This window comes from Drepanopeziza brunnea, assembly GCF_022702325.1.
Source record: "Drepanopeziza brunnea f. sp. 'multigermtubi' strain 214-2 chromosome Unknown ctg8, whole genome shotgun sequence".
Lineage (NCBI taxonomy): Eukaryota > Fungi > Ascomycota > Leotiomycetes > Helotiales > Drepanopezizaceae > Drepanopeziza > Drepanopeziza brunnea.
In genome coordinates, this window is record NW_027094071.1 from 685,386 (window position 1) to 713,075 (window position 27,690).

A 27,690-nucleotide genomic window follows, 5' to 3' on the forward strand; every position below is an offset into this window, starting at 1 on the left:
TTTTATAAACTCTCTCCGTAATCAAATCAGATTCCCTATCTAAGCAGAAAATTCTTCTTACAGGAGGTCGAAAAACACGTAGGGAAGGGAGAGAGATTAGCGACAGAGCGGGCTAGCTAGCTGGCGTCTTGGAGAATTAAATTAACCGTGCAGGTTCTCTTCTTAAGAAGATGATATTTATTTTGAAAACGAAAAGAGGAAGGAAGGATACTCATGATTTGATTCAATACAATGACTTCCGTATAGTATAATACAAATTATGAAAGCTAGCACTGTATATGACCAGTCTCCTCCATGCACCGTTCCGCATGCATACGTCAAGTTCAACGCCTCCACCACGTCCCCCCTTAAGACTAAACATTACATCCTATCTCGCCCGCTCGCTGGTAGCAGGGGAGACATCCGCGCGGACCTCGTGGTGCTCCGCCGTGACGGCCGGGGCCTTAGAGAATTCTCCATCGCCCCCTCCTCCGAGAGGACGATTCCGGGCCATCATCGTCTTCGACGACGACTGCTGCTGATCGGCGAGCAGCACGCGAGCCTTCTCGGTCGCCACACCGCCGCCGCCGCCTAGCAGGGCTGCGTCGCCGTCAAAGTACTTGACGATCTCCTCGAGCACGGTGTTCTGCGTCTCGATGTAGAAGAGGTAGACGACGGCCAGCTCGAAGGCGAGCCAGCAGTCGTAGACGATGTAGTACTTCCAGCCGAGGGCGTCGAGCGCGACCGGGTTGACGTAGGAGTTGAAGAATAGGGCGAGGTCCACGGCGAGGAACATGATGGTGAGACCCTTTAGGGGGAAAAGAAATATGTTAGCGGTTTTGGTCTTGCTCTACTTTGCTTTGCTTTGCTTTGCTTTGCTTTGCTTTGCTTTGCTTTGCTTTGCTTTGCTTTGCTTTGCTTTGCTACTGCTGCGATTCTGGGGATAATGAATGAATGGGTCGGGGAAGAACTAGCTAGCTGGCTGGCTGGCTAGCTGGCTGGCTTACCTTTGCGCGGAGCTTGTAGGGGAGGATCTCGACGGCGTAGCCCACGAGGAGACCGGACCAGGCGCAGTTGTAGAAGACGTAGTAGATGAAGATGAAGGCGATCTCGGCGTTGGCGGCCATCTTGACCTTCGTCTTGACGAACTGAGCGGCGCAGATGGTCCAGAAGACGAAGGAGCCCAGCATGCCGCCGGTGGCGAGGAGGAACAAGGGCCGGCGGCCAAACTTGTCAATCACGAAACACATGCCCAGCGCCACGATGAAGTTGATGATGTTGAGGATGCCGTTGATCAGGAGGCGCATGTCGCTCGATGCGACGCCTGCCGCCGTGAGAACATCGTTCATGTAGTACGAGACCAGTCCGTTGCCCGACCACTGCGAGAAGAAACCGAGGGAGACGAGGATGATGAGCCGGCGACGGTTGCCGATCGTCTTGAACAGTTCCATCCAGCCGTTGCCCTCGAATTCTTTCTCGAGCGCAATGGTCTCGCGGATCTCGTGATACTCTACCTGGACCAGCTCATCTTCGGCGTTCCCACGCGCGTGGACTGTGGCGAGGATTTGAAGCGCCTTCTCGTTGTCTCCTCGGGAGATCAGGTAGCGCGGTGACTCTGGGACCATCCAAATTGCAATGAGCTGGATGACTGAAGGGAGTGCCTGAGCCATGGAAGGTACTCGCCAGGACCATGCGGAGTCTATGTTCTTGGTTCCTGGGAAGTAATCAGCATCTGGCCATTTCTTGCGAGGCGTGGGTCACACACCATAGGTCAGCCAGGCCGCAATAATGGACCCTAAGTACCAGGTACTGTTGTAGATCGTCGTGAAGATCGCGCGATGTTGTGGATGTACCAACTCGGCAATCAGAAGAGGTGCCGCACCACTGTAGGAGACGAGGGAGTCAGTCCGTGGCTCATGGCTAAGCTTCCGGGAGAAGGACAAAGGCTTCATACGAAAAGAGCCGGGCCCTCCCACAACTTACTGAGCAATTGCGACTCCAAAACCTATAAGGAAGCGTGAGGCAATGAACATCCCGATGTTCACACCAATGGACTGCAAGACGACACCAATGATCATGATAACGCAGCCGGTCATGATACCAGCGCGTCTACCTCCGATGTCTGCAATATATGGTGTGATGGGAAGCGCCACGATGGAACCGACAGACATGATGGCGTTTAACAGCCCTCGGGTCGCAGGACTCGGATCGTCGAAAGCTAGCATCTATAAGTAGATATACACGCTATGCTGGTGGGAAGAAACTGTACATGAAATCCAATAAGGAAGCGATTGAAGGCCGTTCATCATGGAACCATCGTAGCCATTGGTGGCCGAAGTGAGGACAGCGAACATTAGGCTACCAGTTCGTCAGTCGGTGTCATTCGCGATTGAAATGGCCGCGCCTCAACGTACAGGATGTATAGGCCTCGCATACCAGGCTCCTTATACCAAGTGATGCGAGGGAACTCATGGCCGCCCACTTCAAACGTGGCCTTGGATGCAGTATAGAACTTGGGCATCTTGACGGTGTGTGGTGGTGGTGAGATTGATCAGATACTGGCTGTTCCACGTAACAGGAGGATGCTCCGAGAACAAAGAGTGAAAGTTCGCTTCGTTGGGGGATCCGTCTGCTTTATAGTCTCGTCTGCATCGGAGAAGAAGGGGGGGGTTCTTTCTTTCCTTCTTTTCATCTTTCTTCACCAATTAGGCCCCCTTGTCATCGTGGTAGTCGTTCAGTATATATTCTGGATGATTTTGATATTATCCGGATGCAGCCAGGATCTGTCAGTTAGCGACCAGCCATGAGGTCTTTCCCATGCGTCTCATTTTATATCGTGTCGCACAGAACCGAGGCTGGTGCCACCATATTCCGCATGATATCGAGTAGACATATATATGTATGTATGTGTGTATATATATATATATATATATATATATATATATATATATATACATATTTCATTGAAGGCCCAGCCCGGCCGAGACTCGCTAAGCGGGCAAGCGAGAAGGCTTGTTTGTATCGAAGCTGAGGGAATTTGACTTTGGGGGAGTAAAGCTTCGTGCAATTAAGCGTTATAGCCTTGGTATTACTATCCGCAGATGAATCCCCATATTGTTCCACACGCGGGTTGGTTCGTGCCAGCCACACATATCCTGCGCTGATATTAGCCGGAGGAACATATCTATATGGCGTCGTGGGTAAATGGATCGTCTTTCCACGAAATGCTCTCTTTGTCATTGGTGGAGATGAGACAATATAGAGATGCATTTGGGTTTATATACCTGTATATATATATATATAAATCTATCTCTCTCTTTCTCCCTCTCCCCGCTTCTCCACGACAGCGGGTTCCCCAGCATAACCCCAGGCCGCTAATTGGTAGACCTCCGCTATTCCATGGATCAGAGCCGAGAAATGTGACCCAAACCCAAAACAAACAGACGACGGCGTGGCCTCCAATCAGACAGATCCATCCAGTCATCGAGAGTGAAAGTAAAGAAAAAGGAAAAAAGAAAGGAAAAAAGAAAGGAAAAATAACAAGCCACCCTCACCTATTGGCGGTACATATCATCTCCGATGCCTACTAGAAAACTTTTTGTCTGCAGTCCCCCCGGGAGGGAATAAAAACACACACACACGGCCCGGACGAACGAACGAGACGCAACCATTTTATCCGGTTGGGACTGACTCTAGATGCATGCGCAGACGACGGAAAAAACGTAGAGACGGGACGAGATTCCTGGTATGAACGGCCGTAAGCAAGCAGATGGGCGCCGGAATGGAAAAGCCACGCGCTCCGGTCGACGGCTGAGCGGATAAGCGAACGAGGGATCTTTTGCTACCACCGAGATGATGGTGAAAACGCAGGCCCGCCTGGTGTTGTACGGAAAAGTCGCCAGTCTCGCCACCAGATTGGTCACTGATTATAATCAGATGCGCACGCTTGCTATCGAAATCGAAAATCTGTCACTCCACTGCCGGGGAATGAATGATTATGAAATAAACTTTTTGTTACTTTACAGTACATTACACCCGTAGAGGTGCCCAACTTTCCAGAACACACAACCATCAACGCCAAAGATACCACCGAATACCCAGCAACTATCAACTCACCCTTACTAGTGCCATGCCATTCAAATCCCGTCGCAGACGCATGCCTCCCGACCTTGACTCCTAGATGCCGCCGTGTAAAATTTGGTTTTACTTCGACTAGCAGCATGGCGAAGGGCGGGTCAAACGATGGGCGAGAACTCGATACGCGCTGCACTGGTTTTGGGGCAAAAGCTTATGATACTCTGGTCATCGTATAGTGAAGCGTAAGCATCAGGGCAAAGTTGCTTCAGGTATCTGCTCGACAGCGGGCAAGGCCTCTCGTCGCGGGAAGAGTGCTCGACGGTGCAGCAGTATCGAGCCTCTCCCGTGGCATTACAATCGAAGGCACACCCGTGATCACCGTCGACTTCCCAAAATCTGTCTTTAGAGCGAGTCTGCTTTATAGCGCCCAAAGTGACGTTGCAAATCTGAGACCTGCACGGCTGGCTCTCCAGGTCATAGACGGTGTAGTTGATATTGGATGTCAGACCGTCGACTACACTTTTGAGCACCATTCTTCTAATGCGGGCGAGGGAATGACATGTCATTGGAGAGATTTTTCCAGAAAGACTCCCGATTGTATGGGTCGGTGGTTTCGTTGCCATACTTCTACTCGAACAGCGTATGCCTTACCTTCTTCTCCCCGGGGCATTGGGTGCAATTGCTACTACAGCCTAAGTATACGATCCGCTGGAACAGAGTTAAGTTGTAAAAGAAGATATAAATCTCCTGCTCTTCCGATGTTAGTAAAAGATTAGCATAGCTGGCCTGCAAGCATATCGACTAGTTGAACGGGTTGACGAAGATAATAAGCAAACAAGCTTTAATCGTTTTAGCAAATTTATCGGCAGCCTTTAAAGGCACGGTGCCGTTCAAGACCTTGATATAAAGGCCTTCTTTAACGATTCTGTAAAAGTTTTCTTAGAAATGATGGTCCTAGCTGGAACTAATATTAATAAGGCTAAAGGACTTCACAGCAATAGCGCATATAGGCATTGCGAGCGCAGCGAGTAATACAGCGCTGAAAGTGTTGACGCATGTTTACTGCAGAGGAAGTGTGCTCGGAGATGCAACGAGTGACTGGCTAGAGAGTATGTGCTTGAAGATAGAGCAGGTGATTAGGTAACGAGTGACTGGCCGAGGGAGCTAGAGATACACAAGTGTCTGATGCAGAAGTAAGAACGGATGCTGGGTGAAAAGGGCTGGGTTCTTATACTCCCCCACGCCTGCTCAGCGGCAGAATCATCATAGCCCTTGATGCAAACCATTGAAGTGACGAGGTCAATATCTTCGTCATCACTGGCTGAAATGAAGAAACTTGGGGTGGCTTCTACGAATAGAAGGCCGATATTTGTCCCATAGTGAGATCTCAGTGTGGGTCTCGTCGCGTTGGTGTTGCCCGTGGTCGTTACCTTGGTCTCCGGAGTGCCAATGAGTAACGAGAGATGGAGTCCGTCAGGAGAAGTTGGATTGAAGAATGAAGTGTGGATTGAAGAACGAGGCTTCTGCTCAGACTAAAAACACCTTCGCCAGTCCTAATCTTACTTTCCCACCCGAAAAGAACATGGATTCTCTAGCATCGTGGGGTCGGATTTTCTATCATCATTAGGTGATTCTCTACCACTACGAGAAGGGATCATCCTCGTCATTTCAGGTACACGCATAGTCATACACATGGGTTATTCCTAATCGTACCTTCCGATTACGAGCACACGAAAAACTGTTAAGCATTAAGGCGACTAGCAACGGCGTCGGCACTTGGTCTCGAACTCACTATCACAAACATGGACCGAGTGGATTACTAGGTAGGAGCGGTTGTTGTTGATTACCTCAGAACAGTAAGCGAATATCTACAACCCTCAAACCTGGCGCTAATCCTAATCGAACTTTCCCTTAAGAAAATATCTTCCTTCTTTTCGTATTGACATTTGACAGAAAATTAAGCGAGCGACGTTTTCAACACAAGCTTGAAAATGGACCCGGTTATTCTATCTACTTCCTAAGAGTGTATTTACCAAGGTAGGTATCCGCAGGCAGACACCATGATCACCCCTTTTATCCACAATAGTAGATATTATGCGCTTTAGAGCCCAGAATATCTCACCGGGGAGCTAAATCTTCCTAACCTAGACCACTTGAACGGTTCTGCCAGAGCCGCTTGGGTAGCAGGGGCGCAGCTTCACTACACCTACCCTTTGCACGCCCCTTAACAACCTCGCGATCGTTAAGATATCGCGCAGGAACAGGGAAACCCAATGGAAGGCAACTCATTCATGTCTCCTTTCTCAAACTTATCATATGTACAAGCTATCTGAGGCCCTAAAACGTCTTTTAGTACCTAGGTATTTGGTGGAGCAAGGACATGATCTCCACATGAAAAAAGGTCGTCTAGTCTTCAGTAGAGCGAGGAGATAATTTAGGGAGTACGTAGTGGTGTGTGCCGGGCGAAAGTGAACAGACGCAGCCTAGATGTACGTAGTCCCGCAGAGGATGGAGTTGTTATTATGTGTAGCTTCGAATGTATAATGCTTGCGTATCCTAGCTTACTATGATCATGGCCTAAATAAAACAGTACTACGCTTCGCTTTCAGGCTATTACACATAATACTATAGAAAGAACGGTACCGATAAAAGAATTCCATAACGTCTAACGTTGTCGAAGTCACAGGCAAGCACGAAACGCTACCGCCTAAATGCCTTAATTCCAGACCGCGTCCCATCACTCTAGGCTACCTAGGCTCGTCATCTGATCCCCGACTAAACCTCAATATATGGAAATGTTCAGTATTAGAAATAAAAAAAGCATTCGCACTCGATCATTATAGTGGGTCAGAATATACTAATGATCTGGATCGCATTTCTCCACGTACCCTACTCGTGCGGCCAGCATGTCTGTCCCCATGTCTAAAATCATCTCAAATGTAGAGCTACATGTACTAATTTTAGGCGTAGCCAACCATACAGAGCGTTGCAACCCCTTTCCCCCAGTTCAAAAAGATCAACGCATGGGGACAGATATGCTGGCCGCACGAGTACCGAATAAACAGAGCTAAAGCAACTACTACCGCCCATAACATGACAAATATCCCAGATTCACTGTTTACAATACAAACCATGGTAACAAAAAATCAATGATCCTCATCTCTAGAAAGATTTCACAAGCAGAGAGGGAAAGAAAGGGGTCGACGATAAGTAAGTAAGCAAGTGGTGCGCGCTATTTAGATATAGTAGGCAAAACGTTAACGAAAAATAATGTGGAAAAGAAGCCTATATCTTAACTTTGTAAAGACTTTTAGCGGTGACAGTAGATGGAGAGAAAAGTTGATTAATCCGTAATGTATAATATAACACAGGTCGAAACACCCATCTGGTCGAGCCATGTCATGACTACGATAGGTATCTGCGCGTCAACGAGAAAGCTATTTACGCAAGCGGAAGCAAAAGCGTCGAGGGGGGATGCAAGACCAGCCAAAGCCTGCCGCCTGAGACCCAGAAGCGTTCTCCACAAGCAAGGAGTGCTTTTGGGAATTGTAATATAATAATTGTGGGAATGTATGCATGCATCGGGTTTCTAGGTCACTTGGCTACACTCTGTACGCCAGCCTTGCCTGTGCAACTGATAATAATACAACATGTTCAGGAATCAGTAATTAAGCTTAATCAATTTTGAGATTCGAAATTTCTAAGAGTGCTAGTATTGGATTTAGGTGATCTTTAGTTCCGTAAAATAAATATGTATGTGTATATATATACATATATATATATATAACAATTCGCTGCGAATCCTTCTTTCTTGATCCTTAATAAATAAGCAAGAAAAGTTAGATGATGATTAATGCATTCAAACCTAGCAAGCATCGAAGAGGATCACGATTCTCCGTATTTTATCCAAGGCCCAAAAGAAATAAATTTCTAAATCTAATAGTCAGCCAGGAAAAGATGCTGGCAAAAAGCACTGAAAAGATAATGAACGCACTTTCTTTATTACACGGACTATCTCTAATGCATATGATCTTGGTGACCTATGATCTTTCTAAGCTTCACTTGTCTCAAGGCCTGTTGGATAACTTTCAAATATAGGGTTTAGACCTTTGAATCGCAATCGAAACGTGGATCTTAGTATTCGATAACTGATACATGTAACTATTACCAGGCAGAGGACCAAGTTCTCTGTTGTTATTGTTATTGTTGTTATTGTTGTTATTGTATTTATTAACGTCGGGCGGGTATTCAAAACGCAATGCTTAGACCTTAAAGACCTTTTATAAAATACAGCGACGTGCTAAATAAAGGAATTATATATAAAGTACTATCTAATCGAAAGTAAAAACCACGTTAAAGAAAACTTCTTATTAAATAGCTAAATACTTATAAACTTTTTAAAAGCAATTTATAATGCTATGCGTCGAGTTTTCTTTCGACAACTGTCGAATACGTATAGCTTTACGGGCGGCCTCGATCCGTATACAAACATCGTTCTTTTTCGTCGTAAAGCTAAGAAGGCTTGCGTTCGTAGCTTATAGATAAAGCCGGTGTATTTGCAGAACGCTTTTTCGAAAGCGCAATACCGTGTTTTTGATCAATCGAACTAAGCCTTTCTCATCTTATCTTTTATATACGTTCTTTTTTTATCGCAAATCCTTTTAATCTTTTCAATCGGTATGCCCGTCAAGTATAAATCGTAATCGGCGTAGTATTCGAGAAGAAAGAAGAAGGAGGTTCGAAATCGCCGGTAAAAGAAATCTCTTCGAAAAGACGTCGTATATCGATAATTTAATTTCAGCTTTTTAGATTTTTTATCTTTCTTTTTACCGCAAGAAAAAGAAAAAGAAAGAGCTGAAGGTTCGTAAGGGGCACTTCGTACAGGTAAAGAAGAATCGTAGCCCTTCACCAAGTTCTTTGTAATATTACTAACGGGCTAATTACTTAAATTATAATACGAGGTCTGATCCCTGGCGGCCCTCCGCAAGCTCCGGGGCCAGGGGACCTCGGTTCGCCCCGGTCGTAGTGCAAGGCTGCCTTCCGCATTAACCCTACATTAATTTTCCAAAAGAAATACGCCTTTAAAAGATGTAAAGAAAATGTAACGCATTAGCCCGGCCGCAAGCTAAAACTCACCCCGAAGCTTGCGGAGACTTCGCGTTGTAATATTCGTAGCTATATAAGCTATAATAATAGCTTCTTTTAAAGCGATGCAGCCAGCTACTTGGGGGGCTACGATTCTCTACTTGTACGAGGTGCCCTTTACGAACTTTCAACTTTCTATTCTGCGGCAAAAAAAGTTTAGAAAGCCGAAATTAAATCAAGATAGCGTTTCGAAAAGATTTCCTGTTCCTAGCGATCCGAACGAGCCTCTTTTTACCTCGACCGTTAATTGCGCCGATTACGATTTATATTTAACGGGCATACCGATTGAAAATACTAAGATGTGCAATCGAAAAAGAGTGAAGTTTAAAAAATAAAAGAAGGTTTAAGACGATCTACGATATTGCGCTTTCGAAAAGGCTATTAGGCGACTCCGATCCGGCTTCGAATGATCTCGACAATTACCACGGTACAGGCCTTAAGTATTACCCCTCGAGGGTGCCTCAAAAGTTTAGCTTCCACTTCAAGCCCCCCGGTTTACCTTATCCTCGAGGGGTAATACTTACGCCTGCGACGTACTAGGAAAACAGGGGTTTTAAAGTGGAAACTAAACTTTTAAGGCACCCTCGAGGGGTAATACTTAGGCCTGTACCGTGGTAGTAATATCGATACACTACGGTACAAGCGTAATTGTTACCCTTTAATATTGTTGTTGTTATTGTATTTATTTACGTCGAGCGGGTAGCAGGCGAAGCCTGCCGCCCTGGGACCTCCTATAAGGTACGGCGACGTATTAAGCTAAAGAGTTACATACAAGAAAGCTTTAAAAAGCAATTCAAGGTGCTATAGCGAAGGCTATTATCGCATACGCTTTTCTTTTACAAATAAGATAAATCATATAAAAAAGAAACCTTTTATTAAAGGAAAATTATAAAAAAGAGAGTCAAGTAAATACAAACTGCTATAGCTAGCTAATAGCGAGCTGTTCACGTCGCGTAGCGATAAGAATTAAGGCCGGACCGGGATCAGTCGAATACAAAAGAAAAGGTAAAAGTAAATACAAAAGCTTAAACTTTAAAAGAAAACTTAATATAATATACTCGTGTTAAAAAGTATTCTTTCGAAAGCGCATTACGCTATTTTAAAGTCTTAGTTTTATAACGCGGTTGATTTAACAAGCTTTTATAGCTTAAGTAAAGCGGAGCGTACTTCGTTCTTTTTACCGAAATAGTATTAGTTAATTAAAGTAGCACTTTTATTAAATGCAATGCTTAAAGTAAAACTTTATAATAGTTAAGAAAGCTTGAAAATCGACCGGATTATTAAAAAGACTTTTAAAAAAGTCGTAAGCTTTTAAGATCGTACTCGAAAAGGTCCGCGGTCGAATCTTATAAAGCTAAAAGAAAAAGCGTCGTTGCGTAAATTAATAAAAAGCTAAATGTAAAAAAAACTTACGTTTGCCGTAAGTATACTTTAAGTTAGCGTCGTAATGCTAAAACTTAATATAATATTAAGTAAAGTTTCCGTACGTAGTTCGGATCGCAAGTAGTTTATATAAGATATATCGTAAGAGTTTTAACTTTAAAAAAAGCTTGATTAAGTATAAAAGGCTTTATTTCCGATACGAGCGTAAAAGCTTAAAAGAGCTTGCGCTTTATTAAGCTTTTCGTGCTTTATCTCGTATATCGTAAAAGAGTATGCGGATGCTGCTAATCGTAAGTTACGATACCGGATTAATATTTTAATTCGATTTCTTTGCTTTTAAGTTTGCAAGCTTATCCGCTCGTTTGTTTTTTTTAATGCTTATATGCTTCGAAGATTATCGTATTCGTACGTCTCGAGTCTTTATTACTTTTTAAACGTTTAAAAACGCTTATTACGATAATAAAAAAGCATTTTCGCGAAAACATTAAATAACTAATATACTATCGATGCAAAGCTAGATTCGTTTCGCTATCGGATAAGCGTGCATTATTCGTTCGAAGCTTTTTTATACTTTTATCGCTTTTGCGTTAAAGATATAAAAGTAATCGTTAATAAAGCCGTATTCGTAGCTTATTTTTTATCGTTTTTAATAGATTACGTACTCGTAGCTTATTAATCGGTTGCTTTAATCGTACTGCTTTAACTCGTTCGAAAAAATCGTAATGTTTTTTAACGAAAGCTATTGCTATTATGCTACGAATGCAATAGCAGCTTTTTTTTTCGTTTTGCCGTTCGCTAAGTCTCGTTTGCTTTTCGATATAAAGTGCAAAAAGATAAAGCGAAAGCGAAGAACGTTTAAAAAAAGAGTTTTTAATTTTTAAATCTTAATTTCGAAAATCTTAATAATCTTCGCGCCGCGATCGCGTTATTAAATCCGTAAAAGTATTCGTTTGATTAATAAGTGCTTATCGTTTATCGTCTTTAGTTTTATTATAAACTTAGCTTTAATTTCTTTTAAAGCCGTAACGCTAAAAAGAAGCTCGGCATTTCGAAAGAGCGTTGCTGTTAATATCGTTTTTTAAATTAAAAGTATTTCGCGCGCTACGAAAGTTATCGTTTTATTAATAAAGTCAATTATCTTTTCGACTCGAGCGCTAATAACTTTTAATCTTTCGGACTTATAGATTAAGCGATAACGCTTTGCGTATTACGCTTTCGTGCCGTAAAGCATCGAAAGTAATACGCAAGTAATAATTACTTTGCGTAATAAAGCCGCAAATAAACCGTAAATTATTTTAATAAGATTATAAATATATTAAACGACTTTCTTAGCTTTAATTGCCCGTTTTTAAACGTATTAACGGAATTTTAGCTTGCGATTAAATTAAACTTTAAGCTATCGTATCGCAAGTATATCTTCGTCTTTCGGATTTATAATAATATATAAAATAATTATAATATCGATTACGAAGAAAAAAGCATACGTATTTTTTTTACGAAAAAAGTATATTATTTCGATCTTTTTTAAAGCGAAAGCGATCTTATAAGTGTTACTTTACTTAATAATAAAATTAATATCGTTTTAAAGCATAACGATGTTCCGGTCGAAAGTACGATTAACGCGATATAAGCAAATATCGTTAGCGTACTCGAAGCGTAATATCCGGTCTTAATTAAATAGCTCGGCTAAGTAAAGTATATAAAGTATTAGTAATAGCAAAGATCTTTACGAAGTGCCGCACTTTACGTCGTAAGTATTCGTGATTTTTTTTTAATTAAACTTTAATTTTACGATTTAAAAAAAAAGATTCTATTAGCTTAAGCAATAAATACGACTAACTTTATTTTATTATACGTTTAAAAAAGCGACGAGTCAAGACCGCATCGAAAGCTTTTTAAACGTTTATAATAATTATAATAATTTAATATTTAATTGCAAGTACGGCCTCGATATCGTATATTAAGCACGAAGCGAAGTTTAATGTAAAGCGCTATAAAAAAGCTTTCGCGTGCTATAAGCTAAAGACGTTGTTAATAAAAGCAGTTTACGTAATTCTCTTCGTAACGATACGCTTTAATCTTTTAAAAATACACGAAAGCAAAGCAATCGATCGTTAAAAGCGGATAAAAGTCTTATTTTTTTTCTTTATTTTAAAAATCATTAAGACTTTAACGAGCTTTTACGTATCTAAAAAATAATAAAAAGCTAAGCACTTATTAAAAAAGCTATAAAAAAAGTAATAAACGTAATACTAATATACTTTAAGTAATCGTACGATAATTTTGTCCGTCTTAAGTAAAGTGTTTATTATTTCGATTACGTAAAACTCTATTTCTTTTAATAATACCGTAATATCTTAAAAAAGCCGATTAATGATTTTTTAGCTAGCGAGTAGATCGTAATTAAAATCGTCGGCGGCGCTAAACCGTTTAAAAATGCTTTTTCGCAACGCGTCCGCTTTCTTTTTAATATTTTCGATAGCTTCGTCGTTGATTATTAAAAAAAGCGATTTTAAGTTCGAAGTAAGCTTATATTAGCTTATGACTTTATACAAGTCTTAGTCCGATTTCACTCCGTCGATTACGTAAATCTAATAAGCTTTTTTAACTTTCTTAATTATAACGAGCTAATCTCGCGTTTTTTAAATCGGTTTTCCGTTGTATATTATAAAGCGCGCTGCTAAGTGTTTTTTATACGCTATTTAATAATCTGCCGTTTATTATAATGCAACCGTTAGCTTTTTTCGAGCAAGCTATTTCGCAACTTTTAAAACAAAATTAAAAGCAATAATTAAGTCGATCGCAAGTTAATCGAGTTCTTCGATAAAATGTATCGTTTACGAATCGAAAAGTTAGTTTACGCTTAATATTATAAACGAAGCGAATTTCTCGAAATCTTAATCTGATATTCGATATTAAAAGCGCTTTAAAAAAACGACTTTTCGATTAAAAATAATCGTAACTTAAGTCTCGTAATTTAAGCTCGAATAAAGATCGAAGCGAATTATCGTTTAAACAAACGAGATATTTAAAAAAGTCAAGTTTAAAACGTAATTAGCTTTATAAGTAAAGTCGCTCGAAAGTTTAATATAATTTATTTTATTGTAAACACCTTGCTTGATGGGGTACCTGCTATAGCCATTAGGGCCATACTAGACGGACCCATCTTTTATAAGAGGGCATACATCTTTTAGCTAGAACAATCAACGAGCTTTTTACTTATCTTTTTTAGCACTTCTTTATAAGACTATAAGGTCTAGCCTTAAAGCTAAGCTTTTATACGGCATATCTTTTTAAGTGCTTTTACATTGGTGACTTACGCAAGGATTCAAACCTTTAGTCTTTGTTTTTATATAGCTTATTACAATCGCTTGATTCGCAGTCAAGTTGATCTTCGTTTATCATTTAGTACTTTATACTCAATTACAACTTTAAAATAATCAAAACCTTATTCCCGATAAGTTCGGACATCGAAACGCCGCAATGGCCGAAGTGTAATATTTCGGTTCTTCGGCAAAAACTCTTTTTTATTATTAATAAGAAAGAATTTTCACTTATTAATAAAAATACCTTTTTATACTTTAGCTCTTATCTTAAATTAAAGCAATTGATATAGTCCGGAGTTATTAGCGAAGCTAATCAATTGATTCTTAAGTTTTTTATAGTTTTGATTTTGATTATTAGTTTACTTTTGCAAAAGGTTTACTTTTTTTAATCTCGGATCGAAAATACTTTACGAAAGTCACTTATTTAGCTCGTAAACCCGGTTCACGAATTAAAATCAAACAATTTAAAATTTTTTTATTAACTCGATTATTCTTAGCACATATATATATTTGATTTTTAAAATACCGAAAACTTTTTTAAGATTTCTAATATCGAAGTCGGCGCCGAGTCATTTCTTTTTTCGTTAAAATCCTTTGAATTTATTAAATCTTTTAGTCGTATTTTTATAAGCTTCGGATTATTGTAAACACCTTGCTTGATGGGGTACCTGCTACGGCCACTAAGGCCACACTAAACGGACCCATCTTCTATAAGAGGGCACACATCTCTTAGCTAAAACAATCAACGAGCTTTCCACTTATCTTTTTTAGCACTTCTTTTATAAAACTATAAAGTCTAGCCTTAAAGCTAGGCTTTTATACAACACATTTTTTTAAGTGCTTTTACATTAGTGACTTACGCAAAGATTCAAACTTTTAGTCTTTATCTTTATACAGCTTATTACAATCGCTTGATTCGCAATTAAATTGACCTTCGTTCATTATTCAGCTTTCTTTATACTTTATAACTACAACTTCAAAACAATCAAAACTTTATTCTCGATAAGTTCGGACACCGAAACGCCGTAATAGCTAAAGTGTAATATTTCGGCTCTTTAGCAAAAACTTTCTTTTATCGTTAATAAAAAAGAATTTTCACTTATTAATAAAAATACCTTTTTATATTTTAGCTCTTATCTTAAATTAAAGCAGTTAATATAATCCGGAATTATTAGCGACGCTAATCAATTGATTCTTAAGTTTTTTATAATTTTAATTTTAATTATTAATTTACTTTTGCAAAAAGTTTATTCTTTTTAATCTCGGATCGAAAATACTTTGCGAAAGTCATTTATTTAGCTTGTGAACTCGGTTTACGAATTAAAATCAAATAATTTAAAAACTTTTTATTAATCCGATCATTTTTAATACATATATATATTTGATTTTTAAAATACCGAAAACCTTTTTAAAAATTTTAATATCGAAGTCAACGCAAAATCACTTTTCTTTTCGTTAGAATCTTTTAAATTTATTGAATTTTTTAATCGTATTTTTATAAGCTTCGGACTATCTTCATCTTACTTCGATTTTTAATTAAAACCTTTACTTTTATCGGAAACACTTGCTTCGGAAATGCTTTTTAAAATTAATATCGGTCTTAAGATCTATATTATTCTTTTTCCTTTTGCTTTTCTATTAAGCTTTGCGTTAATTATAATCGACTTTATTATCCTTTACGCTTTTATGATTACTCGTATACTATTATTAAGTGCTTTAAAAGCTTTTTGCTTTAATAATGCTAATATCACCGACTTTATCGAAAAGTATAAAAAGATTTGTAATAACTTTAATATCTTTAAAAACGATCGATTCGTTAAGCTCTTTTGTTATTGCGATAACTTTCGTAAAAAAGTTATTAAAAGCTTACTCGAATAAAAAGCTAAAAAAGATTAAGCTGCTTTCGTTAAAGCTTTAAAAGCCGAATTTCGTAAAAACGATATTTAGCAGATTAAAGACTCGATCGCTTTCTTACGAGAATTTGCTATACAAAAACGAGATATTAATAACTTAAAAAACTATTATTGTACTTTCTTTCGAGTTTTCGAAAAGCTTACTTTAATATATCTCTTAAGCAAAACTAAACAAAGCCGCTTGTTTCTTTTCGGATTGCTCGTCGGAATTTAAAATAAAACGATTAAATATTATAAAGTCGACGAACCCGACTTAGATTTTTATGCCGCTTTCGACGACTTTGCCGCATTCGCTTTTAAGACCGACTAAAGTGCTAAAACTATCGAAGCTATAAATCGAAAAAAGTCTTTTTCGATTAACTTTATTAAAAATATTCGAATTTTAATTAAAGAGCATATCGAGCTAGCTAGCGTTTTTAAGTCTATTAAAAAAGCTTTAATAATAATACCGTTCACTCGTAAACTACGATTTACGAGTAAAAAAAAAGAAATTGATAAAGTAAGTTTTATAATTAAAAAGTTTTTTAACTTATAAATTAATGCGATTTATAATCGAATTGATTACTTCGAAAACTAAATCGCTAATTCAATTTCTCGACGCTTTGTTTAATCTTAATTTTAAATTCGATTCGAAAACTACGACGAAGCCTTTTTTAAGTATACTGCTTAAGATACTCGAAGTAAAATCAGCTTCGAAAGTAAAGTTTATATTGCTATTATCGGCTATAAATTATAAAAACGAAGAAGAAAAAAAAGTAAAAGATACGAAAACTAAATGCAAGATTATAGCTTTTGCAAGAACTTTAAAAACATAATATAAGCTTTTTATTAATATCGAGATAAATATAAAGCTTTTAAAGATATAATTAATAAAAGATGTATTTATATTAATGATTACGGACGCTTTTGCTTAAGATTTAAAAGGATCGGTGTTCTTATTATTTAAAAAAAGCAAAGAAAGATTTAATTTAAATCTATCGTATTAAACGTTCGTAAGACGAAATACGATAACATGTTAAAGAATCGACTTATTAGCGGACTTAAGACTTATAAACACTTGCTCTTTTATCAACAACCAATTTAATAGCTAGCTTAGTATTAGCTCGATTAAAATGCTTAATAACTAATTAATTAGCTAAAAAAGCTTACTATTATCTTTAAAAGATTAATCGATATTAAAAATATTAATATTATAAAATAAATTAATACGTTTAGCTACTTATCTAGCATAAAAGTCGCTTCGGTCGAAATTAACGCCGCTGTAAAAGATAAAGCCAAAAAGTCTTTCTCGCTTTCGAAAGGATTTAAGCTTATTAAGATCAAAAAGAATATCCGATAATAAAAAGAAAAGAATTACGGTATTTTTAAAGCTCGTGCTTTTCAAGAATCGAGTACTATTATAAAAGTAGACTTAAAAGATAGGTTATTCGATAATATAATTAAAAAAGAGTCTTTTAAACTTTTTAAACTAGTTAAAGCCGACGAAGTTATAAAAGATATAGAAAAAGAAGTTGAAATCATTTAACGAGTGCTAAAAAAAAGGAAGAAAAAGACTTATAAACGAAAAAAGTTTATTAACTTTTACGTTATTATTAAAGCTTAAGAAAAAGCAATAGCGGCGATTATGAAATCGAGAATCGAAGTCTAGATTAAAAACTTATTCGGACTTAGCTTTCGCTTCGACAAGCTATTAAGCTATTATATTTTAATAGTTTCCGATGCTAAAGAAAACGTAAAAGTTTTTTAAAGTAAGCTTATTCTTATAAACGCTTTAATTATTAAACGTTTAAGTCGGAATAAAAAAAGCAAGCTAAACTTTTTAACGACGCAAATTCGCAAACAACTTATCGCTCGCAATTGCTTTGAAGTAGCGATAAAGATTTTAAAGGTTTTTATTAATATCGACGGTATAATTAAAAGCAAATCTTTTTTCGATAATAGATTTAAAATTAATATAATAAATAAAAAAGTGGTTAAGATAGCTAAATTATTTATTATAACGGATCGAGCTTTAGTTTATATAACCGTATCCGAAGATCTTTACAACTTCGATAAGTAAATAAACGACGTCGAAGTTATTATTAGCGGAATTATTAACTACGCCGATTTTTTTATTATTAATAATAGCAGTCACGAGGTCATCTTAAGCATGCTTTTTTTCTTAGAATCTTAACTCTTTTTTTTCAATTTCGATAATAGCACGATAAAAGCTTTTTTTTAAAACTACGATCGATCTATTTAAAGATAAATTATTATTATAAAAGATAAGTCGGATTTAGTCGAAGATTCGAAAAACTAATAACTAGCATGCAAGCTAAAATAGATGCTAAGCTAAAAGAAAGCTTAAAAGGAAATTCCGCTTATAAATTATAGTTTATAAGTAGATCGGTATAAAAATAATAAAATTATAAAAAAATAATTCAATTTAATATTAAGCAAAGCTTATTAAAATTAAAAACATTAAAAATATTTGCAATTAAATTCGATAAATCGGAAAATTTTATGTTTATTATCGATAGCGATAAAGACTTTTTAAAAAAGAATATAATAAAGGTTAATACGATGTATAAAAGAAAAGCGGAAAAAGTCAAACCGATAGATTTAAAAGTATCGGATAAAAAAATACTTAAAAGGATCGACGATTAATTTAAACAAAATAAAAAAGCGAGACTTTTTAAGCTTAAAAAACCTTTTTCGAAATACTTTATTAGCAAGTTTTTAAATTTAAAAGTTAGATTAAGATTAACGAAGAAACGATTCGAAGCACTTACGATTAGCTTTTAAGTTATTTCGGAAAAGAAAAAGCTGCTTTACTAATGCTTTTTAAATCGAAAAAAAGCGATAGCTTAAGATTTTACTTATTTTAATTAAGTCCGGAAAGAAATTATGCTACTTTAAAAGATCAAAACGATGCTTTACGAAGCTTAATAAAAGAAAACGTTTACGATATCGAAAGCTTTTTAAAAGATAATTATTATTATGCTAAAAGAACGATTAAAGCAAAAGGTCTTCGAATTATATTAAAGCTTTTATCGAAACAAGTAGTTTATTATAATAAAGAAAAGAAAAAGAAAATATAAGCTAATTATTATTATAATTAAGATGAACCGTATTACGGTTAAAGATACTAATATTGCTTTAAACGTAAATTAATTCTCGAACGAATTTGCCGGCTTTACGATAATTATACTTTTAAATTTCTTTTTTAAATACGATCAATTCTTTTTCGACGTTAAGTTTAAAAATATAATAGCTATTTAAACGCTTATCGAACTGTTTCGGATGACTCGGATATTTATAAGTGCTATTAATTCGATCGTTTAATTCGTTAAAATTATTTATAAAATCTTTATAAATTAGATTCTTAACGTCTGCTTGCTTTATATAAATAATGTAAAAGTTAAAAGATCGCGATCTTTTTATAATTATAAAGAAGTTTTGCTCGAAATACGACGATTCGTTTTAAAATACATTTAAAACATCGATAAAGTACTCGTAAAGTTTAAAAAAGCTAAGACGACCGTCGGAACGAAGTCTTAATATTATATGCTTAGCTTTAATATCGTTAGATTTGTTACGGATAGCGAAAGACGCTATTCTTAAACCGTTAAAATTAAAAAGATATTAAAATAAATTAAGTGCGAAGATATATCGAAAGCTCGAGCTTTTATTAAGATCGTAGTTTATTATAAAATCTAGATTAAAAACTTTTTTACGATTATTGCTTTAATTTACGCGATTATAAGAAAAAAGATCGAATTCGAGTGATTAAAGCTTTAATAAAAAGCGATAAGGCTGCTTAAAGAAGCCTTATTCTTTACTTTCGCTTTTATTAAGATCGATTATAATAAAGAAAAAAAGAAAATTTACTTAACGGTAAACGCTAGTCTTAAGAGATAAAAAGCAGTATTGCAGCAAAAAAACTCTGATAAAAAGCGACATTTTATTAAGTTCGAAAGTAATTTTTAAAACTTTGCGAAAAGCAAGTACAACGCGATTAAGCGAAAATATCGCAATGCTTTAAAAGCTATAAAAAAGATAAAAAGCGAATTATACGAAGTTCACTTTATTTTAAAAACTGACGTTAAAATACTAATTGATCAATTTAACGAATTAGCGAGCGATTTGCTTAAAGCTTTCGTTACGAATTAAATTGCGTAAATAAAATTAATAGACTTTAAAGTTAAGCATATCTTTAAGATTAAAAACATAGCGGCGGACGGTCTTTTTAAAAAAGAAAAAAAAGCATTTTTTAAATATTAAAAAAAGAAAAGAAAAAGATATTAACGATTAAGTTATTAACGAGCTAAACATTATTTTAATATTCTCGATTAAACGACTCGTAAACTATAATTTACGAATTAAAAAGAGAGTTTTAAAACACGATTATTCGCTCGATTCCGAGCTTATTGCTTAATTCCTTATTACTTTTAAACGCCTTTTATCAATTAAGACTTACGACTTTTAAAAGTTTAAAAACAAAGCACTTAATTACTTGGTTAAAGATAGTTACTTTTATAAGCGAGCAAATAATTTTTATTCGATTAAGTTAATTGTCGACGAAGCTTAAAAACGTTATATTATTATTTCCGACGCTTATCGAGAATCCGGATATAAAAGAGCTGAATCAACTTATTACCGTACGTTAAAACTCTTTTTCTAAAATAAATGTTACGAAAACTGCAAAGCTTTCGTTTAAAGCTATAAGCCTTATTAAAAACGCAAAGCTAAACGAATAAAAAACCTTTTGTATTCGATTTAATTTACTTAAATGTAATTAAAAGTCAGCTTAAACGTATTACGAGTACTTATTACTAACAAAAGGATAACCTGCTTTGTATTAGCTAAAGAAGATTTATTTAAATAATTAAAAAAACGATTACTTCGATCAGCTAACGTCGAATTTATTATTAAATTCTTTTAAAAAGATATCGTTTGCCGTTATAAATTGTTCGAAAGACTAACTATCGATAAAAGACTCGAGAATAAAGCAATTGCTAAGGCCTTCGCTATTAAATACGAGATTAAAAGGGTCTAAATCTCGAGCTATAATTTAAAAGCTAATAAAATAATTAAAAAAAGATATAAAAACATCTTAAATAGCTTATCGAAAGTTATAAATAAAAGATTTAAAAATTAAGTTCGCAAATTCAATAAGATGCTCTTTGCGGTCCGAACATCGATACACGCATTTATTAAAGTTATACTTTTCTTTTTAAATTACGGACGAGAAGCTGAACTACTTTTAAAATCACGATAGCTAATTTAAAAGTTATTATTATAGCAAAAGGTTCGATCTCGCGTTAATCTATTTGCTATAAAGTTTAAATAATTAAAACTTTAAAACGAAGATATCGACGAAATCATTTTAAAGAAAAAACGTTATCGATTTGCCGTTAAAGTCACTTAAGAACGAATCAAGATCTTAAAATCGAAACTTATTAAAAAGAAAGACTTAATACTCTTTTACGACGTTAAACGAAGCATCGATATATCCGTAAATATTAAGCTAGATTATAGATAGTTAAGATTTTATATCGTTTTTAAAGCTTACGATAAAAGATATTATAAACTTTAAGAAACCGATAAGATTAAGCTTAAAAGCACTTTTGCAGCTAATCGATTAAAACGATTCTATCGTTGCGATTAAACCTTTTTCTTTTTTAACGACGACGAAAAAAAAAAAAAAAGATTCGAGTTCTTCGAACAACTTAAACCTTAGCGAATACGAGCTTTTTAACGATAGCAAAAGTGAACTACTTAACTTAAAAGTGATCTTTAAACTTAAGTCTATTAACTTTTAAATCATTTTTTTAATACTTTCGAAAAAACAAAAATTAATTTATAAAACTATTTTTTAATCTATTCCTTTACTTTGTTTTTCTTACTTTCTTATCTTTTTTTTGTTTTATACTTATTTTATAAAAGGACGTGCTTTTAATAATCACTCTTTTTGTTTTAATAGAAAAGGGTATTTCTTACGTTTATTCTTTTATTTTTAGACTTGCTTTTTATTGTATTCTTTGTTCTTTTTTTATTCCTTTTACTTTATTAGCTATTCACTTATTTTATACAAATTGTTCTTATTATTTAATTGTTTTTCATTTGTTTTAAGCTTATACGGCTATTTCTTATTTCTTAATCGAAACTGTTCTTTTGTTTTGCGCGTGCTTAACTACGTGTATTCGAAAGTGAATTGTTATTAGAAAAAGTAGGTCTTTTTTACAAATGTACTTATATAAGAAAGCCTTTTCTTTTTTCTTTTTAACATTTTCTTTTTTATATTATCGGTATCTTTATATCGACCTTAGCTAGTAATAGTAGTAGTAGTAGTAGTTGGGGAACTCACCCGTGAACCATGGTTTACGGGCCATTTGGCATGCCTCGCTTAGCATGTTAGCAGTTAAAGGACCCTCAACTTGACCAATAAACTTATTAGCTAGCTAGTATACGTAATTCCTTTTAATCATATAAAAAGAATCAGCTCTTTTGAGCCTTAAAGAGCAGATAGAATTTAAATACTTTATCAATCGAGTGTTTTGCAATTGCAAGTACTTTAACGACTTTACGAAATTACAAATATATTTTTAATCGCTTGAAAGCAATTTAATATTAATTAATAGTTGATTTACTATTAAGTAATTAATCATAAAAAAGCTAAGAATACTTTATAGCGAAGATACTTTTCATTACGATACCTCTTTCTTTTTATAACGGAAAAGCGATTCCGTATTAAGTCGCTTTTTATATTACCGATTTTTTTTATTCTTACGGAAAAGTGATTCCGAATTAAATCACTTTTAAAATAATAATTTTAACGCTATAAAAGCCGCACTTGCTATATATAGCATCTTAATTAAATTTGGATCGACTTATATACAAACAGATAATAATTATAGCCGATCGAGCAATTAAACTTTTAAGTAAAGAGTTTAGCCGACAAAAAGCAATAAGGTATTATATCTTTCGAATCTTATTATTACTTACGGAACCCTTAGCTATTTAGCTAAAAGAAACATTATACTTAAAGCTCTTAAGCCTTTCGAAAGGATTAGACGATAAGATATCGAGCATTTTATTTAACTTAAACGAGCTTTTATACGCAAGGCTCGATAATAAGATTACGGCTCGAATAATAATAAAGGACTTCTTAAATGCAAAGTATAAAAAGCTAAAGGATTACGACTTATAAAGCTTATTCCGGCACGCTTTCTTACGCTAAGATTAAAGGAGTTTTACGATAATAAAGAATAATATAAAACGAAGCTTTAAGTATACTACTTTTATTAGCCTTAAAGAACACTTGTTATTTAAAAGCGTATAATGCCTTTTAAAACAAAGAGGCTACGTTAATAAAATAGTCAAGCTTTTAAACGACGAGTAGCAGTATTAATAGACTTTTAAAGAAATAAAAAAACAATAAGCAATACTTTTAAGCTTCGATTTAAAGTGGACCGCCGATAATCTTATAGACGACGACGACGACGAAGATAATACGCTTTAACTACTTTTACTATTTCCGAGAAGTTTAAAAAAAAAAGAAAAAGAGATTTTAAGTAAAAAGAAAAAAAAAAGAAATTTAAAAGTTATAGAAAGAGTTTTTAAAAGAAAAGAAAAATATAAAACGAAATATAAAAGCTATAGCAAAGCAAATAACGGAATTACGAACTTACGCTATATAATTTAACGAAAGGCTACGACGAAGCACTTTAGCGTACTTAACGCTTTTAATTTATTAATCGCTACGCAATACGCTAATTATATAAAAAAAGCTAAAATCACTTTAGCGGCTTTTAAACCTTTTTTTTAAAAGCTATAACCGGGTTTCTTAAAAACTAAGATCGAATAGCAATAATAACGGCTTCGAAAACATAATCAAGCTTGATAATACGCAAAGCAATAGCAGCTATACGTTAAAAAAAGACCCGTTAAAACTTAAAAGCATTTCGAACAAAATCAGCTTTTATTAAAGATAACGTATAGATTTCCGTGCTTAATTTTAGCAACTCGAAAAAAAGATTTAGCATTTTCGGACGTACCGATAAGCTTTTTAAATTTTTTAATAAGCTACGTATCGATAAAAAAGATACTAAAAGTATAAGAATCGCTAAGAGCGCGCTTAAAAGTACGGATACTATCGAGCTAAAGCTTTAATCGATAACTTAAATAGCTTTAACGATCTTAACGATAATCGACGAAGAAAGAACAAAAGAGATTAGCAAAAAGATCGAAGCTACGGATACGAAAAAAGTAAGAACGGCTTTTTTAAACTATTAAAAGGATTCGGAAACGGACTTTTAAAAGACTTCGGATTCGGAAATAAGCTTCTTAAAGACTTTAGAAAAAAACGGACCACTAATAATTATATCGGTAATTCTTTACCGATTAGACTATTAATTAAGTATAGCACACTTGCGTACGGCATTTTAAGCGCTTTTAACGATAATAAAAATGATTTTTTGAAATTAAAAATAACAGACCTTTATTTAAAAGCGAAAGAATTAACTTTGTTCGCGCGAAGCTTTTTTAAAAAGCTAAAGTATTTAAGACTCGACGATAACTTTAAAACTTAATTAAAGATTTTTGCTAATTAAGCAAATCGATACGGTTTAACTTCCGACGATTATTTAGCAACGTTCTCGATTATGCTTATAAAAGAAGCTATAATCTTTTATTATAATTACGTTATTAAAATTAAGCTTTCGACTTTTAAAGCAAACGCTATTATAATAAAAGATTACTTCGAAACTGATTACTAGCAGCAAGCAAAATACGACCGTTAAAAAGAAATTTCGTTAAATTTAATTAAGAAAAAAAATCTAAAGACTTCGCTTAGCGAGTGCTTTAAGAAGCTCGTTAAAAAGCTTAAAAAGATTTAAAGCTCTTTACGACTAAGTTTAAAAGATGATCGAAGTCTTGCTAATAAGTTATATTCAGCTTATAAAAACGTATTAAAGATTACGATTGCACGAATAAACCTTGCTTTTACTTTTATCGCGGCAATTGTTAATATTCGTCGAGCAATTGCGTTTGCTATTAAGACCTCTCGACCTTTCGCTAAAGCTAAAGCTTACGCAAGCTTTAACGAGTTACACGATCATACTTGCTTTTATAACACTTTAAAAGCTGATTCCGATTTAAACGAAAAATACGAATGCTTTATTTAAGACCGCTAATACTTCGGAAATAAGAAAGCTGCTAAAGCTATTAAAAGTGAAAAAAAGTATTTTGTTTGCAAAAAGCTAAGTTGCTAAAGCATTAATTATACTTTCGACGAAAAAAAAGCATTCGTCGTTAAGTTTTAAGCTTTTAAAAACGCAAAAAAAGTAACGAAAAGCAAATTCTTTTAATACGTAGTATTAATTAAAAGCTTACTACTTATATTTACGAAAGAATTCGATTAGTTTATCGCAAGCCTATTAAACGAGCCGCTCGAATCGAGCAGCTACGCTAATATATCGGAAAGTTTTGTAATTACTTATAGCACTTTTAACGCTAACGAAGTATACAAACAACTAAAGATTCAAACGGCATTTTACGCTTTTATTAATTAAGTAAAGACTTAAAAAATGCTCGAGCAAAATCCGCGTATGCTCGCAAGTAAAGCAAAGACTTATATAGCTTTTAAGTACTTTAAAAACGTATTTATAAGCTTTATAATTAATAGCGAAGCAGCTAATTTCTTTACCGTTAGCTAGCTTTAGCTACGAGCATTTTAAAAAAGATACTTCGAGATTTAATTGAATATATCTCGAGCAAAAGAGAAGTCCGTTAAATACGAGATCGGCTTTGCTATTTTTATTAAAGCAATTACTTTAAGTATTCTTTTAAGTCAAGTAAAGTTTTACGTTATAAAAAGCGACGTACTTTTCTTATTCTTATTAACTAATATAAACAAGCATAAGATGATCTTAAATAACTTGCGAAACGTATTAGTTTAAAAGAAAAAGGAAATATTAATAATAAAGATATTTAAGCACGTATAAATGTTATTAAGTAAAAAGCACGCTGCTATTTATTATAACATCGAAAGCGAGACCGTTTATTACTACTTTACGAAAAAGCAATTAAAGACTATTTATAAGCGTTTTAGCCACTTTTTAGCAGATCGGTTTGCTGCCGTTCTTAAAAGAGCCGAGCACGAATTCAAACGGGATTTGCTTTATAATATCTAAAAGTTTTGCTATTATTACTAAGTATTCGGACGTTTTTCGAAGAGGTTTAATATCAGATTCAAAGATAATATTAATTTTAATAATACGATATACGTCGATATAATGCATTTAAACGATAAAAACGTATTGCACGTCGTTTGCGACTTTATTAATTTTCAAGCCGTTACTTTCTTTAAAAGCATATCCGCATAACATTTACTTAAAAGATTCAATCGATATTAAGTTAATACTTACGTCGAGCCTTTTATAAACGTAATATACGATCCCGGAACTAATTTCAATTTAACGACGTTTCGAAAGTACTTTAAAAGTATTAAAAGCACTTCGAAGCAGATGCTTATAAAAGCTTATTATAGCGTCGAGCTAATAGAACGCTATTACGTCTTTGTGCGACGCGCTTTTAAGATCGTTATAAAAAAGCTTTTAAAAGCCTTAAAAGAAGACCGACTTTAAATAGCTATTAAAGCTATCAACGATATAACTAGATTTAATAGCTTAATTTTTATACTTTTCGTTTTTAAGACTTTATTAAAGCTAACGGAACAAGATCGACTTGCCGCGTTTATTTAAAAGCGTACTGCTGTTATTAACAAAGCTATAAAAGAAGTACGAAAATGCTACGCAACGAGGCAAGTTAAAGACGCGCTTAAAAAAAAGAATAAACTAATTACGAAGCATACTTTAAACCTTTTTATTAATTTACGAATATTCGTATAACGGAAAAATTAAAAGTAGAAAAGCCTTTTTTAGCTGCTTAATAAGCAAAGGCACACGTGTATAATAGCATATCCGAAGCTTACGGAATTCAAGTTAATTTTAATAAAACCTTATTACTTTGAAATTAAAAAGCTGTTAAAGGAATTGCAAATACTTAAAGTAAAAATAAAAGAAAAAGTAAAAAAAGATTAAAGCAAAAGCGAAAAAGAATTAAAAATACGAAATTCGCTTAAACTTTAATATTCGCTTAATCTATTAAGGTCGCTTAATCTAAGAAGCTCGCTAAGATTAGCAAATAGCTTCTTTAACTTTCAACTTATCAATTCTTAAAGATTAATAATACTAATAGTTTAAATACTTTATTAAAAGTACGATCTTAACATCTCGATTATGCTCGACGAAAAAGAAAGCGATTCTTACGTTTTATTTATTAAAGACTTCGAAGTGTTTGTTATCGATAAGAAACGCCGAAACTATAAGCTTTTAATTAAACTACGAGCCGAAAGAATTATTAAGAGCTTCGAAGCACCGTTTTAAAAGTTTAAAGCAAAAAAATTAGCAAGATTAATAGCTTAAAGCATCTTTTAAATGATCTCGAGCATCGATCTACGTGCTAAAAGCGCTAAGATCTTCGGATTTAAGTTTATTAATAAAATCAAAAGCAAAGAAACACTTACGCTATACGAGAAGTCTCGTATAATAATCTAAGCCTTTTAAGATAAAAGCAAAACGAAAGTACTTACCGAGTCACTTATAGTATAACGAGCGGGCTAAAGACTTTATTATGCTTTAGCTCTTTCTTTAATAAAAGACTACGAATATTAAGTTTATAATAAAAATATTACTTAAGCTTATACTTAATTAAGCACGAAGCTTATCCGAATAATCGTCGTGCGATTATTTAAAAAGATTATTTATCGATTCCTTTTCGGCATTTTGTTTTTTATAATTAGCCTTTTGTATAAGATCCTTAAA

General features: G+C 34.6%; 2 protein-coding genes across 2 annotated transcripts; both read right to left on the minus strand.

The window, feature by feature from the left end:
• Nucleotides 1–367: 367 nt before the first annotated feature.
• L3040_005163 (uncharacterized protein) lies at nucleotides 368–2,500 on the minus strand (the record flags this gene model as incomplete). Its single annotated transcript, XM_066157253.1, has 6 exons — nucleotides 368–787; nucleotides 987–1,693; nucleotides 1,745–1,863; nucleotides 1,963–2,197; nucleotides 2,249–2,337; nucleotides 2,394–2,500. 6 exons carry the CDS (start codon nucleotides 2,498–2,500, stop codon nucleotides 368–370), a joined length of 1,677 nt encoding a protein of 558 aa, XP_066011568.1.
• Nucleotides 2,501–4,214: 1,714 nt separating this feature from the next.
• L3040_005164 (uncharacterized protein) lies at nucleotides 4,215–4,622 on the minus strand (the record flags this gene model as incomplete). The annotated part of the gene is made up of 1 exon (XM_066157254.1): nucleotides 4,215–4,622. The coding sequence occupies one exon, from the start codon at nucleotides 4,620–4,622 to the stop codon at nucleotides 4,215–4,217; it is 408 nt and encodes a 135-aa protein (XP_066011569.1).
• Nucleotides 4,623–27,690: the final 23,068 nt, after the last annotated feature.